Raw genomic sequence first — 16851 nt, 5'->3', positions numbered from 1 at the left:
CAGCGTAGGTTGATTTCTTTCCCATGTGCCTTCAGCAAAATGACTGTTTTCATAACTCAGAGTGGTGCAAAGTCCGTGTGAGACGACATGACTCAAGATCATAAAATGCAAAGTGCTTTGTGGTAGAATTTAGCAAATAACAAACAAACGACAAAGAGAAAAATGTGGAGAAGAAGAGCCCGTTCACTGCACCATTTCCTCTGAATCAGACAACACAAGGTCCAACTCTGGTTTTTCATTCACTAACAAAACAGTGGAAGTCTTTGCCATTGCAGTCCTCCTCAGTGTGGTATAAATTGCTGCCGTGTCTGTTTCAATCAGGCAGGAAGCAGATGTGACCGCTGTTATCTTCTGTTTCACTCGATGATGATTCATTGATGTTTTCCCCATGATTTAAAAATATCTCACAGGCAGCGAGGAGGTGAGGTCACTCAGGGTAGGATATAAAATTCTTGACACTCGACTGTCTAATGCAGCTGTCAGTCACTCTACTCATGACTTCATTTTCCCCTGTCAGTTCTCACCCTGCTAAATTAACAATCAATATCTGCTCCTCTCTTCTGCTGTGGCCTCTGCTCTGCTTGATAAGTGAGGGTCTTTCTTCCTCAAGCCTCCTTTATCCTCCTTCATTGTCTTGTTTTTTGCTGCTTTTTATTCCATCTCTTCCATCTTCTTTCTTTTTCTGTTCACAGGAAATGACCATAGATAATTTTTCAACTTTTTAGGAAATGCAATTATTCACTTTCTTCCCAATGAGAAGATTGAAATCACTGTTGTCTGTGCTTTAAGTGGAACTACAGCTGAGAGTCAATTAGCTTAGCTCAGCTTAGCATGAAGAGTAGACACAGAGGGAAGCGGCGATCCTGGCTCCCTCCAAATTAAAAGACACACCTATCGACATCTCTGAAGCCCATTCACTCTCTCACGAACAGTCATTTCATTTTTTGATGAGAAGCTCTTTGTCTTAAGGGGGCTGTGTGTTTCCTTCAGTGCTGTTTTCCATCTGAACGTGGCCTGAGGAACTTATGTTGTTAAAAGGACAAATACAAGTATTGTGTATAACAGAGAACTACAGTATCTTCCGACATGGCTACATGGGGTTAGTATTTTAAATGAAAACTGACACAAAGGTCATCAGATACTGTACAGATAGTTGATATTGTTAGAGTGATAATCAAAATAATAGTAACAAAGGTAATAAACATAATGATGCTAACTGTGATAATAACAATAAGTAGTTATAATTGTGTTTATTGACTACTTCTGTGTTTAATAACCACTTTAATAAACACTGACCTACATATTTTCTCTAAACTTGTGTTTGATGTGTGTATCTTATCTAATCCATAATACTAATTTTATATTAGTTGTTAAGTGTATGTCTTGATGAGTGCACATCTCATTGTGTGTTGAATCCTTACGTAGACTCCAGGAAGAATATTGATTTGAAACCACAGCTAATATGGATTTAAATGAACAAACAAAGCAGCCAGCTAAAGATTAACTTGGTCAAATTTGCAAAACATGAGGGTAGCCCCTGCATGGTGAGAAAGAAGGAAGTTAGGAAGTAAAAGGGGAGATTGAGATATGTTCTTAAAGCAATTAGTGCGAGGGGAGTAGATAAGATTCAGAGCTTCCCTCCCTTACACCCCCTCCATCCCACTTCTCTGTTGTCTGATGGCTCTCTCCATCTGAACTGCCTCTCTCCTCCTCTCTCTGTGTTATGCTTGAACCCAGTGAACCAGCCTTTTCCCTACAGCTCCTGCCACAGCAACGAGGATGAAAGGCTCCTCTCTCCCTCCACTCTCTCTCCTCATGTGTGAATGAATAGTCTGACACAACCTCTCTGCCTTCTATCACTCCAGCTCACATTGACTTCTCTATCTGCCATCACAGGGATTCTGTCTGATCTGTGTGTATATGTGTGTGTGTGTGTGTGGTGTTTTATGTTGATGGGACCTGTAGTACAGTTGAGATACACCTTTATAAGAGGCCTGAGTGAGTCTTATATAGTGAAGTGTGGATACTGAATGGATTACTCTTCTGCGTGGTATGAGTTTACAGACATGATACAGCTACATGTGTGAGCATGTGTGTTTGGACCAAAGAACTGTACACTGTGTGTGTGTGTGCATATTTGTTGTGTTGTTTTTTTTGTGTAATGCAGAGGTTGTAAGCAAATCCCGTTTCCTGTATATGTGTGAAAAAGAAGAGTGTACACAGTGTAAGCAAGCAGATAGGTATGTGAACACTAGCTCACCTCAGTGCAGACTATCTGCTTAATATGTGTTGTGTTTGAGAGTGTGTGTGAGAAACTGAGAGAAAAAGTATGTTTGTGTTTGTCCTCCTGAAATATGTCAACTGACTTCATGACTTCCTCCCCCATGGGGATCAACTGAAGGAGGGACAGGAAGCAACATGTTTGTGTGTGTGAGGGGTAGATATTACAAACCTGAAACAACACCATGAATGTGTGTACCAAATTTCATGGCCATCCATCCGGTAATTAACAAAACATTTTGCTCAAAAACGCAAAAGTGGAGGAAAGTTGAGGGGCTCATCAAAATCATCAGCATCTATTGTCTGGCAACTATATATAAGCCTAGACTGAAGGGGTGGACCAACAGACTGACACCATCATCCCTGGACTCACAGTGCTGTCATCTGTCTGCGTGTCTGTGGGCTTATACTGCTGCCTACAGGACCATTAAACAACTGCTTGTAAAGCGGTGGTGTTGTTGCCACCTCTCCAATCAGAGCTGAAATTGGTGAGTAAAATGTTACATCACAACTGAGGGGAATGACAGCCAGTTTCAACATCTAGTCACGTGACTGTAGATGAATTAGTTTACTCAAGCCTCCTGGTCTCATTTGGCCCCTCTTTATTCCACAGGGCTTTAAAAACCAGGCAGTGACTTTTAATATAATGATCAAAAATGTTATCACTGTCACTGTGAAGAAAAAAATGCAAATTTTCTGGAGATTAAACTGTGGTTGCAGCAGAGTTACATGGGTCAAAAATTCAAAGTTTTGTGTCCTGAGATAATTAATTTTCTCCCTCTGTGAGTGCTGCAGGATCAGGCTGCCTGTAGCTGCCTATAGGATGCCCAGCTGTGAACAATGAGAGCTTATTAAAATGCAATTAGAGGAGACCATCAGGCCCCTTTTCATTGTGTGTCAGTGTGCACCAGCTGTAATCCTGAAACCTGATTGGTGTCAGATACTGATGATGGTAGTGTTTTACATTTCTGCTGATGAGTTAGATACTGAGGTGTTATCACACACACACACACACACACACACACACACACACACACACTCTCTCTCTCTCATTCATTTTAAATGGGGAACATGGTTTCCCAAACTTTTCGTATCTTCAGTCTAACTGAATGAGTGACACTGCTTGGGAGCTGAAAGGTGAAAACACAGACACGGTGATACTGAATGACTTGGAGACAAGAAGAGTTTGGCTTTTTTTTGTAGTCATGAAAACAGTGGCTTTTTAATGTAAACACTACATTCGATTGGTTTTTCCAGCACGGACATCCCACATGAAATAACAACCATTCACTAAAGAGGAGTACAGGGAGAGAGAGAGAGAGAGAGAGAAAAAAAGCTGCACAGAAAAAAGCATTCACTGGGTAAAGAACAGAACATAGAGGAGGTCAAATAAAAAATAATGAAGGTAACAGGAACAGAATGCCAAAAAACAGGTATATCATGTCATTATACACAGTTGTTTTCTCTTTTAAAAACTAGAACTCAAGAAGGCAAGAAAGAGAGGTCTATATAGATAGATGGATAGATAGATTGATGAGGGGTAACATAGATTAGGTATGAATAGATAACAAATTTCCAAATCTACTTATTGTGTCTGTATGTGTGTGAGTGCGAGAAAGTGTGTGTGCGTGAGACGTGAGAACTGTGCTTTTCATTGTAGACCTGGAAGGTGTGTCAAACTGAAAAGAGACAGAGAGAAGAAGTAGAAGTAGTAGAAGGAGAAAGGAGCATGACTTTATACAGCATTGATGTGTGTACATGCGGCGTCCCTAACTAGCGAACGCAGCGAGAAACGTGCTCTCCCCAAAAAAAGTGGTTTGTTTTTTTTTCTGAAATAATAAAAAATAGATATTGTTATAATATTATATTTAATCGTTCTGAGTCAGGCTAAAGTGAGGACACGGTTCTAATGCAGGGAAACAGGCAAAACGGTAAAAGGAGAGGGGGGGTGGGGCACAGTTCAGAGCATTACAACAACACGGGGTCGGTCTGAGATCGCCGCGGTTCCAAATCAGCTCGCTGTCCAACTGGAACCCTTTGCAAAACATCTTTTTATTTAAAAAAGGGAGATATAGAGAAAAATGTTCTGTAGCTACAAAGCACAAGAAAGATTATCTTTTGAGAATATTACAGGATCATCACGATCATCGTCGTTGTTGATATTGTGGTAATACCCATGTTTTATTTATTATTGTAGTGTAGATTTTTTGTCCTTTTTTGACTATGAATTCTACGTGTCACAGCAAGAATCCCAAAATCTACACTTCTTCTTCCAAACCTCCCACACGACTTTTCTTCCCTCCAAAACTACGACTCACTTTTTTTTTTTTTTTTCAGATTTGACCCCGTTCCATCCAAATCAGGATCAGGATCTACTTCAGTTGCTGCTATCCATCTTCTTAGCTCTTTTTTTTGTTTTTTTTCTCATCTTTTTTATTTACCTTTTGCAATTTTTATTCAAGTATTTTTTTATTATTATTATCTGAACAGTATTGATGAGAAGCTTTTTTTCTAAACTGGTCTCTTTATACAAAGGCTTGAGTATCTCATGCTATCTGTGTCAGGGCTTCAGGAGGAACAGGAGAAGAGGAGGGAGGGAGGGAAGGGTTGGCAAAAAAATGACAGGGGCCTTTGACTCCCCTGAAATCTGGGCGTCATGCCAAAAGAAGGCAAAACAAAAAAGAGATGGATAGATGGATGTGAGAGAAGTAAAGGAATGGTGGTGTGTAAATGAAGAAAGAGAGAGCGAGCGAGAGCGAGAGAGAGAGAGAGAGAGAGAGAGAGAGAGAGAGAGAGAGAGATTGGTATGTGTGGGACAGGTAATTAATCAATAAATATATTAATAAATTAATCAACCATTATCAAACCAAGAGTGAGGTTCCTTACATGGAGAATGTTAGTAGGTCTAGAGGTTATAACAGTGAGGAAGGTAGAGTTATAACGTTGTGTACTTGCTTCTAAAAGCGTAGCTATCTACAGTACAGTACCTCTGTTACATGGCACTGATAGGACGTGTAGCACATTTCCTATTGGCTCTCAGGCCCGGCCACGACCGACAGTTGGCTAATGGCCAAGGCCAGGTTCAGGATACAGGAAGCCTCACTTCCTGTTGATGAAAACCGGGTCTCGAACGCAGGGAGTAAAATGATACTCAAAAACAAAAGAAAAAGAAATTGACAGCAAACACTGTAAAATGTCTTGGCTAATGTAAACAAAAGACTAATGTTAAAATCGGTGTTGTCAGTTTCAGCAGGTCTCAAAAGTTGTTTTTAAGGTTTTGGCTGACCTGTCTGGTGTTTGTTTTTGTTATCGACATTTTTAAAGATTTTCGCAAAAAATCGTTATTACATAATCACTACTATAGCAAAAACAAACAAAATAATAACAAATAAAGGTGTCAGGTGAGGCAAAGTGTGAATAAAAATCAGTGTACAGACTTATACTTATGTAATAAATACACACATGATCAACAAAAATAAAACAGAAGTCATATTCATATTCATAATAATAAAAAAAAATCTGCAAAAAAAAAAAAAGGTTTTGTTTTTGTTATCAACAACACTGAGAAAGAAAAAGAGGAGAACTGGAACGGAGGCTTTCATCGACTTTGTTCAAGAAGTTTTCAAGGCTGCAGGGTCTCATGTTTTCTACTCAAACAAATTTGTTTACTTGGCAGCAGGCCAAAGGACGTCAGGAGGAGAGGTCGGAGCAGGAAGAGAAGAGACAAGAACTAAAAACATTATATATATATATATTTATATATACGTATGCCTATTTTTTTTTTTTTAATTATCCTCATTATTAATATGTACCTAGTTGCATTTTTCTTTCTTTTTTCTTTAAATAATCAGCAGAATCATCATCGTCATCATCACCATCATCATTTCCACAGCAGTGTCAAAGGAACAGGAACGAGGAGGGAGGAGGAGGAGGGCAGGAAGGGCGGGAGAGGGGAGGGGACAAAGAGGAAGGATGTTACGGGGTGTGTGGGTGTGCTCAGTACAAGCCACACCCTCGGAGATTGTTGGCGATGATGATGTCGGTCACAGCGTCAAACACCACCTGGATGTTTCCTGTATCCGTGGCGCAGGTCATGTGACAGTAGATTTCCTTGTTTGGAGAGCGATTCTTGCTCTCGAACTGTGCTTGGATGTAAGCGGCTGCGTCCTCATAGGTGTTGGGTCCTGGAGAGAGAAAAGAGGGGCAGAGAGAAACTGAGATGACACAGTTCTAATACATAAACAGAATTATCACAAACCCAATATTTCTCAATAATATCTGGCCCCATCTCTGGGGAAAACCCTTTAAATGGGTCGGTGTGTTGTGTACATAAGGGTGTGCGCGCCTGTGTGCTCGCTGACCACCTGTGAGGGCTGCAAAAATTGTAAAACAAATGCACCTCCTTGCCATCCAAGGAAGAAATAAGTGTGGCTTTATGTGCTCATTGTGACAATGCTGTTGAACATTTCAGCAAAAGTTGTAAAAGGCTGATGGAGTTGGTGTCTGGCACATGTTCAGCTAGCCAGCTGATGTTTATGCTAATGCTAAACTGGACGAGACAAAGTTTGATTGAACTGATAAGCGACGGTATCTGTGCATCCCTGTAACATCTGTCCCAGCTGAGCAGGTGTTTCCGGCAGCTGTACTAACATCAGCTACAGTGAACAATTCACAAGTCACTTCCATCACGTGGATAAGGTTGTGTATTTACACAATACCAGTGAAACAGGAATTCACCTATGTTTATTTTATGAAGTTACGCCTTTTTACTGCTGAAGGTTACAGCCATTTTGATAAAGGAAAAATGGGCCAGACTTTTGAATTGTTAGATATGTCCAACAGGTTTAATCTGTCATAATCTCTGCTCTCCAGTGAAGTCTGGATGGTGGGCAGCACTGTTTGCTCTAGTGTTTAATATTCTGGATTTTGCTTGTCTAGTAAAGCAGGAGAGACAGAAATGAAAAGGATCAGCCCAGAGAGCTGTGTGCCTGTGGTAAGGGCAGGAGACAGCTCTCACTCGCCATCTCCTCTCCTCTGTCTTCATGGCTGACCATGCGTGACTGTCTCCTGCTCTCTCACTCCCGGTCCCTTCTCTTCTCTGCCACAGCTGTGTCGGCATCTCACCTCCACATGAAATCTACTCTATTCTCGGCTGTTCCTTTGAAACACAGTCAAGTAAATCTTCATGTACTCTATATGGGTCTTTTGGCTGAACTGTATAACCTCAGTTCTTCAAACAAGTGACATCTAACATTTGGCTGATTTGTTTCATCTATCTCCCCTGATAATTCAAACTGACTCAGCGCTGTAAACAGCTCTGATTTAAAGCGCTGCATTTCTTAGTGTGGTTTATAACTCAGTGACAGCAAATGTTGGGCCTGGTCAAAATAACTCATCTACTGTATCAAGCAGAGGCTAATCAGTGCCCACAAACATGGGAGGAGTTTTAGAGAGCTATTTCATCCTGGGAATCACATTTAGATAGGACAGATGGTAGTCATTCATCCTTCATATAGTAAGCTTCACCCATACTACTTCACGTCATTTAAACTAGTGTTGCTCTCTTTTCTCCTGCCTCACATAGTATTACCTAAGTATCTTTATATTAGCTTTCAGACAGTTGTAAAACTCATGACACACATTTTAAAATCAAGCGTCTCTTAAAGACACTTTGACACTTTTGGAAATAGCCTTATCTGTTTAGATTAATACCACTCTCATGTCTCTATGATGAATAGGAAGATACCACCACTAGTAGTAGTTAGCTTAGCTTAGCATAGCAGAAAGACTAACTAGCTATTGTCTGTCTACCTATTGAATGTCTAACTATTCCTTTAAAATTAAATTCATTATGCACATGTCAAGCTGGACCTTTATGTGATAGTCCACCTCATTTGAAATGGTCTGAAGATGAAAAGTCCTGTAAACCTGTTTCCACGGACAAACCAAAAAATGATATTCCTGTTTTTTTGTCCATGTTTTCCTCATTTCTGTTCCCTACCAAACGCCTGTCTGCTATGGTATATCCAGTGCTGTCCTGTGTAATTGGATTCAGTTTCACCGTTTTGTGTTCTCGAAGAAATAAATTTTGTGCACCTGTCAACTTTTGTTTCTTCGTACGTGTTTTGAGAGCTGCTGTGTCTCACCACTGCACTCCCCCCAAATTTTTTTTAAATGCTTAAATCTTTTTTACCTGTGTATTCGGGGAAGCAGATGCTGAGCGGAGACTTCTTGATCTTCTCTGCAAACAGATCCTTCTTGTTGAGGAAGAGGATGATGGAGGTGTCGATGAAGAACTTGTTGTTGCAGATGGAGTCGAACAGCATCAGAGACTCGTGCATGCGATTCTGTGTTGGGAGAAGTAAGGAGAAAGAAAGGGATGGAAAAGATGGTGAAAGAATTAGAAAGAAATACATCTAATTTTCTGCACATTTGCTGCTTGTGTAATTAAACTAAATGCAACACTCTGCATGTACATTGTAAACTAAAGAAGATTCACTGCGGAAGGATTTATTTTTACAAGAAACAGTGGCAGTTATTAAATGAGCCTGTTCAGGAAATACTTTCAATAATTAAATAATTATAGTTGAGGAAAACACTGAGAGGAACGAGAAAGAAAAATATCATCAAACTTTCTTCACAATTAAACGTTGTTTAAAAATTTCCATTCAAATATTCAGAAAATACAAACACACACACAAAATAATCAGGTCACAGGAAAATAATCACAATTATTAAGTTACTCATGTGGTGCTTTATTATCATTTCTCTCATGTATAAATACAACGTTCAATAAATTATCACAGCAGTGAGGGAGTTACAGCAGATACATTTTACTCACAGTGCTCAGTAAAATACAGCACTCATTCACACACACACACACACACACACACACACACACACACACACACACACACACACACACACACACACACACACACACACACACACACACACACACACACACACACACACATTTGCTGTGGGTGATCTGTACATTATAGACAGGTGTTGGTTGGTACTGACGCAGAGTGAACAGATGGGTTACATGGACATTAAAGGCAGTTGCAGCAGTGAGAGCATGAGTGCAACAACATTTACCAGTTTATTCTCTGCCTCTTTAATTCTACAAGTTCATCGTGATCATGTGCCCCGCAGCTTTCTGACTTCTCTCCCAGTTCAGCAGTCGAGCAGGGATCTCACTGACTTTGCAGGGGCTTAAGTGCTCATTTCATCAGTTGGCAAAGTTGAGTGGGAACTGAACATATTACAAGATGATCCAAAAGCATTTGCAGGCAAAACTCTGTTTCTAAATTTAGCATAAATAAGTCAGCAAAAAGTCGGCAAAAAGACACCACAAGAGCTCATTTAAATCTTACATAGGAAGCATTTGATACTACATTTTGGATTGAAATTCAGTCTGAACAGTTCTTCATTTGGCTGCAATTGTGACATTTCAACAGCTTTTTTATGTTGCTAAGGTTTTGACTTGGCACAAGGTGCTAACATTGCTTTTGTAATACCACCTGCAGCCCAGAAAACCAGCATCATAGGACCTTTGTTATCTGAATGGACCACTGATTGTATTATATATCCCCACCAGGGCCAACCACCGAAAAACAAAAACAAGTGGTATTACCCATAAACCCTCCCTAGCTCCCTCTCTTCAGACTACACTACCCACAAATCTCTACTTCACTGCAGCATAAGGGAATCCATGATTTACAGTCGGGATTGATGCAGGACATAAACTACATTACCCACTATCCTCTTGGCCTCGCCTGCTGATGTGATTTCGCACAGGTTGTTTGGGGTTTATTGGCAATTCATCAGGAGTAGGGTCAGGTTGGGAAAAGCACAAACACATATATACTGGACACACACACACACACACACACACACACACACACACACACACATACACATACACACACACACACACACACAGTCAGTGACCTGCTCATAGTTCTTCTCTGTGGAAGCATCAATCCTGTCTTCACCTTACAAACCACTCATAGCTGTCAAGCTTCAGTGTTGCAGAGGGAAGCGGGCGGAGTGGATCAGAGACAGAAACTGAGGAGGTTTAGGTGTAAGAAACAAAGAAAATCAAATGATCCTATGTGAGATGAGACACCTTTTACGCTTGTGAAGGACTACACCTTTCTCATTTTGTGTGTCTGTCTTTCTCTTTAAAAGATAACACTGGGCTCAGTAAGATGAAGCACAAGTACAGCGCTTCATCGAACTGCTGCCCTCTATTCTCCAATTAAAAAGTTTGTTTTAGTAGCTTCTGAGTTACTTTTTATTGTAAGGGGCATGTTTTTGTCCCTTCTCTTCATAACACATACACTTTAATTTACAGTTCATGCTGGTGTTTTTGAGATTTGTGAAACCCTTGTCGCACCAACATTTAAAATGGCAAAGTCTTGCTGCAAAATTCAATCAATTTCAATGTAAATGCTATAGTAAGTGGACTGATAAAGTTTTGTCCAAAATTTGACTTTGTTGAACTCTGACATGCAACTTGGCACTGTGGACCAACGACAATGTGTAGTTTACCAACCAGCCCTGCAAGTAGTCCACATGTCAATTTAAATTTTGAATTTTCACACAATGGTAATGACTTTTGACAACAGTAAAAGTAAAACATGATGTTCACAATGCCTTAGATTACCTAAAAAGAAAATTTTAAATGTATGCAAGGTGACTTCATTGCTGTATAAAAATAAGTTGAATACAGTTATGGCCTATTCAAAATCAATTCCTTGCTAATCCAAACTATGCAAAATATTGTTGTTAAATAATGTGAATAAACTGATTAATTTATTTTTAAATGTATCTGATATCACTCTGACTGATTTAGGATGCCACTGAAGAATCTGTACAGCAGAATCATGGATACATCTCGCTCTGTGCACTGCCTGAGGTTAACACAGACATGAAAGAAGTTGGAAGACAAAGCTCGAACAGCGTGCTCCCGTTACAACCCTGAGGGCAAATAAATCATCGCAATGAGATTTGGAACTTTCCAAATTAGCGTGGATGGAAATTTCACCAGCGCCTTGTTCTACAGCTTGTGTCTGCTGCTACCAGTGCAGTACTGTGTCTACTGCTGGCTGCCCTTTAATCAAGGCTCATATCATAACAACTATTTAGGCGAGGGGTGTCTTCACAAAAATGTGTGTCCTCTCCTGCATTATGTGAGGATGATGTTAAACTAAATTCTTTACACAACAAATGCTTAATCAAACCCATGTTACAGGAAAATTATGTAACTTAACTGCACAAGGGTTAAGATTTAAGTCAAGTTAAAATTACCAGTGAATAGATTATTTTTTCTTTTCTGAGTAGTGCATTTGAAAGACCCTCACAATTGAAACATTAGGCACAGATGCTCATTGTTTTCAGCGCATCAGTGTCAAACATTTGTTCTTCTATGCAAATGACAAACAAAGCTGGACACATGCACACTTATGTACATGTGTATTAAAAAAGGAGGGAAGCTTCTACTGACAGATGGTGAGAAGAGAAGTAAATAGTAAATTAATAGAAATTGATTTTTTTTTTTTTCATTACACCAAATATATTTCAATGCAGCAACATCACTTCATTTTCACATTGTGTAACAGATGTAATAGATTAGAGGAGAAGATGATAAGCTAAATGTCTGAGGCACCAGCAGCAGCAGGCTGCTTATTTGGCAAGAGAACCACAAAACATCTGAGGCTGGTTGGACACGGTGGTAAATTCTGGCACTGGCAAGTAAGGTGTTGTGACATTTTGAAGTCCCAAGGGCATGTTTGTGTCCTCAGTGCATGTGTATGCATGTGTGTGCATGTGCGTGCGTGTGTCTAGGGCCTGTCTGTGTGGAAAGGGTAGACAGGTGCCTTCTGGGTAATTAATCCACAGATACTGACTCCACCACAACACCCATGGGCTGATGTTGTCTCTCTTAGGCAAAAATCACACACACACACACACACACACACACACACACACACACACACACACACACACACACACACACACACACACACACACACACACACACTTACCTTTCCTGTACTATCAACAGACACACATGCTCGTAACTATATACAATCTGTAAACACAGACACATGAATACACACAAAATAGACAGAAACACACGCACACACACAAAGCAGGCTGATCAACAGCCTTGGGCAGCTTTCTGTCTCTAATTAGGAAATGTTGGCACAGATGTGCTAGGAAGAGCAGATGACGTCATCTACCTGTCTAAAAAAAGTCGCAGCTTTGAGCAGTGGGAGGAGACACACACCCTTGCTGTTTGAGTGTGGAGGGAAGAGAGGAATAAAGCAAACACCTTGCTCATGAATAAATAAAGACGCTCTCTACCTCTGTTTGCCAGGGAGCACTCATACCTGCAAAGCTATAAACACAATCAGTTCAGCCGATTCAACAATGTCCCACAGAAAACAGGAGCTCAGTTTCGATTGATGCTGTAAACCTTTGCTTATAAAGAGAGGATGGAGGAGATGATGATATTTTCCTGGTATAGCATGCACCTCTCTGGCTTTAATACCAACACTCAAATTCAAACTGTTCCTACAAACAGCACACATCAACTTTCATTTCAGCTAAAATGTGCACTACATAAAACCTCAATCCTACAGCAGCTGTGGGACGTCTACCCACTGACAGACATGGACCTCATTTAGCACAAGGCAAAAAATCAGGGCTAAAACAATAGTCACAGGGTTGACATTCTTGTCCCAGAGGACAGTATGTACTCACACAATCTTTCAAAGCTCACCTCTGGTTTGTGAAGGCAGAGTGGTGGACTACAGGGATATGACACTGTGCAGCCCAACACAATGGATGCAGCCCTAAGGCCTTGTAAAATCAATTGTTTCACTAAGCATTATCTGAGAATTGTGTGGTTGAGTCAGCACACCAGCTCTTGTACCTCTTTGTTTTAAGTGACTTTATAGTGGACCAATACATGCCGCAGCCTGAGCGCCAGAAAATTCAATCAGCAGCCACATTCCCACATAAACAGCAACTTCCTCCAAGGGAACAAACAGAAACAAACAGATAAATTCTTTTCTCAATTTGATCAAAAGTACAGTTTCAACTAAAGTATTTTCTTCCCCTTAGTGAAATCCAATACTAAAAGATATGGGCTTTGGAATAACAACACTAACTGAAAGTAACACTATTCATTTCTACTACGTGATGCCTATGTCTTTTTTTTTTTCTTTTGATGCTACCGCTAGCAGTCACCAAAGTCAGAACTGGTCAAATCCTACACATAGGGGCTTTAAGGTGGGAATATTGGGCCTTTAAAATCTTAAGTGGTCTACCAAAATGCCATCGATTGAAATAAAAAAAAAAAACAAACAGAAAAACTAGAGACCATCTTCCGGGAGCAAACCAGCCGTGACACCCATCAATATGTTGACATTCTGACCCACGAGTACTGTTGTTAGATTATTCATACATTAGAGTATTCATGAGTTGGATCACACCATCTTCGAACTTGGCCTTCATTGTGATCTAAACTATGCACCTGTAAAGCTTCGTGATTGTATCTTGCACGGCTGTGACATTTTTGCAGTAACAAAATCTGTCCACAGACATATAAACACCTGCCACAGTACTCCAAACCACCTCTGTAGTAGTTCAACTACAGTAGGTGCCTCCAGTACCACACACACACACACACACACACACACACACACACACACACACACACACACACACAGACAAAAGGTAAATACAATAGCAGCCACATGTTGCAGCTGGTAAAGGAAAAATGTGACAGAAAATGTGACGAGAGCCATATTTTATAACTGAGATTATTTTTGGTCTCATTACATTTAGTATTCTGAACAGTCCACTCCCTGAAAACCCCTCCGCTCCCAGAGGGTTTCAGTGAGCGAAGCTTTGCTATATTGAAACTGACGTTAAGCTGTTATGATTCTACATGTTTCTCTGAGGCCTTTGAGGGTAGGATGAGATGAATAGACAGGGTGCCATTAATAAGTCCTATTTGTTGAATCAAGTGTTAACAAAGGTATCACACTTTTTTTATATGGAACTCCACAGGCCAATATCAAATAAATATATGTAGTTTTAAATAATAAAAAGACATTGTGAACTTAAAAATCATATTCGGTGGTTCATCTATTTTTTCTGTATTGCTGTATTATGGTTTAGGACATATTGTCTTTTATATATGTTTGCATGTATTTATTTTAGATTAGCCATTTTGAATTCGATAGTTCATTGGGCATGGCTAAAGGGAACAGTCTGACACTATGCAGTGTACTGCAAACAAACATCAGAGCAGGATCTCAGTTGGAAAGAATATCACAACATGGAACGAGCAAAACGACTTTGTTGGGAGGGTTTATGACATGGAATAAAGGTCCCCAGCTGGAAATCGTAATGTCACAGTTATATAGTATGTACCTTAACCACTAGGCTGCAATGGTGCCCCTGACATGCAGTGTTACTTTTTTTATGATTTATCATTTGAACCTGTTCTTGGGAGCAATCTTGTAAACAGTTTAATGTGTCATTCACATAAGTACCTCTGAAAAACACTGAACCTCTGAGCAAGACTTGTTCAACACAGTTTAAAGCAGTTGCATATTATTGGTCTCTCATGTAACTAAGGCACACATACACAACATATATGAGTGACAGCTAAAATTTAAATGAAAATAATTAGAAATACTTCTGGGTAGAAGAGTGATTCTCACTACATGACCACTCCTGGATCTCTAAGAGGGGTGCACTTAGACTGCATCCAGTCTAGTTCTTTGAATAAGGCACTGCTATATGTACAAATAGGTCTCAGGAACCTTGTGTCCCAGAAGAGTTAACTGAAGATATTGTGCAAAATTTCTGCAGCACACCAGCAAGAGATTTGAAGTTTAGGTACAACTAGACAAATAAAGTACAAAGTACCTGGAATGTGCCAGTGGTTCTCCTCTAGGAACTGACATGATGAATTAGAAAAGGCAAACACGATAAAACGTCTCAAACAACCAATCAATTCATTAATTAAGAGTCAAGTTGAACCAATGGTCAGCCTTATGGTTAAGCAGTATGACATCATGAACACAAAACCACACATCATATTTGACTGGCTGTCGGATGATGACATCACTGAAATGAGCCACACAACCTATGTGGTATGTGATATACCACATAGGTTGTGTGGCATATACCACATATACAAGTCAAACATCAATTTTGCATTTTGGCTAACATTTAATAGCATCATCAGTACAGGCCACAGCCCCGCAGGTTATTAGCTATGATGACATCAGTGACGGCATCAAAGACAAACTGGATGTTGTTGGTGTCTGTAGCGCAGGTCACGTGGGAGTAGACCTCCTTGTTGGATGACTTGTTCTTGCTCTCATATTGAGACTTAATGTAGGCTATTCCTTCCAAGTAAGTGTCTGGACCTAAGGAGAGAGATGACACATAGTGGGAGTTAGGTGAAGGCTTAAAAGCTGTTGTCATCTGAACCATTGTATGAGAAGGCTGTACCTCATTTTCTGCATCAGCAGGATTTTTCTGATATTTCCTGAAAACATAACCTTTGACTTTCTAGCTCAGCACACATTCTGCTGAACTCTGTGGTGCTTACTGCTGGCTAACAAAATATAATACATGGACAACTTTCTTAGAAAAAATGGAAGGGTTGTTTTGAGCAGACAAATGCAATGTAGTGGATGTCTTGATATCTTTGGCAAAAGCTGCCAGTTTCTGAATATTACCAATGTATTATACAACAGAACAAGACTGTGACAGAGGGATGAAGGACAAAAAGGATGGAGAATCATACTGTATATTGATTAATTTTACAGCAGTGCCAGATCTACTATATTCCCTTTTAGGTCAAGTCAATAATAAACTCTGAGAATTGGTTCTGCTGTAATGCAAGCATTTGGCATGCTGTGGCTTTAACCAGGAGCTTTACTTTGTTATAATGCTTTTGGAATGAGTCAGATCTCAGTGATTGGAGTAATTTGTGTTGGAAGTGTCACCAGCATCTATCTGGGTCTCAGCTATTAGCAGCACTGTGGTTTTTCTGGCTGCTCCAGTGGCAGCTTCATCAGAATAGGAGAGGGAACAGGTTCAGAATTCTAATTTTCTCTTTCTCACAGTCTTGCTGTTTTGGTTTCTTTCCATCTTGCTTTCCCACAGTCTTGAGCTGTGTATTTTTTTTTTTTTTTTTGCAATTTTCTCACACTTTTCTCTGGTGTTCTCACGTTCTGTTGTTTCTTGTCCCCCACTTCTTCTTGTCTCTCTTACACTCAAGCTCCTCTTGTAACACTCCTGATTTCATTCAGTTTCATTGGTTTAACTTGTTTGATTCTCATTTTTGTTTTGTTCCAGAGTCTGAGCCAATCTGCTTTGCCTTCTTCTCTTTGAGTTCCTGCTCTATTTGTCCTCTTCTCCATTTCTCCTTCATCCCACAACCTCTTGCGAATAAACTAGTGTGCATATTCAGTCTGTTCCTGCCTGTTGAATAGCTAATGCTAGCAAGCATCTGCAGATAACAAACTA

General features: G+C 40.0%; 1 protein-coding gene and 1 long non-coding RNA gene across 7 annotated transcripts in view; both read right to left on the bottom strand.

Annotated features, from left to right (window-relative positions):
* Positions 1-3471: 3471 nt before the first annotated feature.
* The window catches only part of LOC139637140 (guanine nucleotide-binding protein G(o) subunit alpha), an 85876-nt gene continuing 72496 nt past the window's right edge, over positions 3472-16851 (bottom strand). For 3 of the 4 annotated variants that reach the window (XM_071505726.1, XM_071505697.1, XM_071505708.1), the window contains one exon: positions 11747-15743. In XM_071505726.1, the coding sequence (XP_071361827.1) occupies positions 15556-15743 (188 nt within the window). In that variant the 3' untranslated portion in view covers positions 11747-15555. Of the gene's footprint in view, positions 6465-8473; positions 8628-11746; positions 15744-16851 lie in introns of those variants that run through there. The other variant, XM_071505715.1, reaches the window with a different exon arrangement.
* Positions 9006-10867, bottom strand: LOC139637155 (uncharacterized). 3 transcript variants are annotated; one of them, XR_011694548.1, is made up of 2 exons: positions 10191-10867; positions 9006-10152 (listed from the first exon to the last, which is right to left on the bottom strand). It is a non-coding gene; the product is annotated as an uncharacterized lncRNA (long non-coding RNA). The 3 variants fall into 3 exon arrangements; XR_011694547.1 differs by having other exon boundaries at positions 10195-10867; XR_011694549.1 differs by having other exon boundaries at positions 10199-10867.

The sequence above is a fragment of the Trachinotus anak genome, unplaced genomic scaffold, assembly GCF_046630095.1.
Source record: "Trachinotus anak isolate AG129_WGS33_773 ecotype Australia unplaced genomic scaffold, CSIRO_AGI_Tana_v1 ptg000002l, whole genome shotgun sequence".
In the NCBI taxonomy this organism is placed as follows: Eukaryota; Metazoa; Chordata; class Actinopteri; order Carangiformes; family Carangidae; genus Trachinotus; species Trachinotus anak.
Note: the sequence above shows the minus strand (reverse complement) of the source record. Positions and strands in the feature narration are given on the sequence as shown.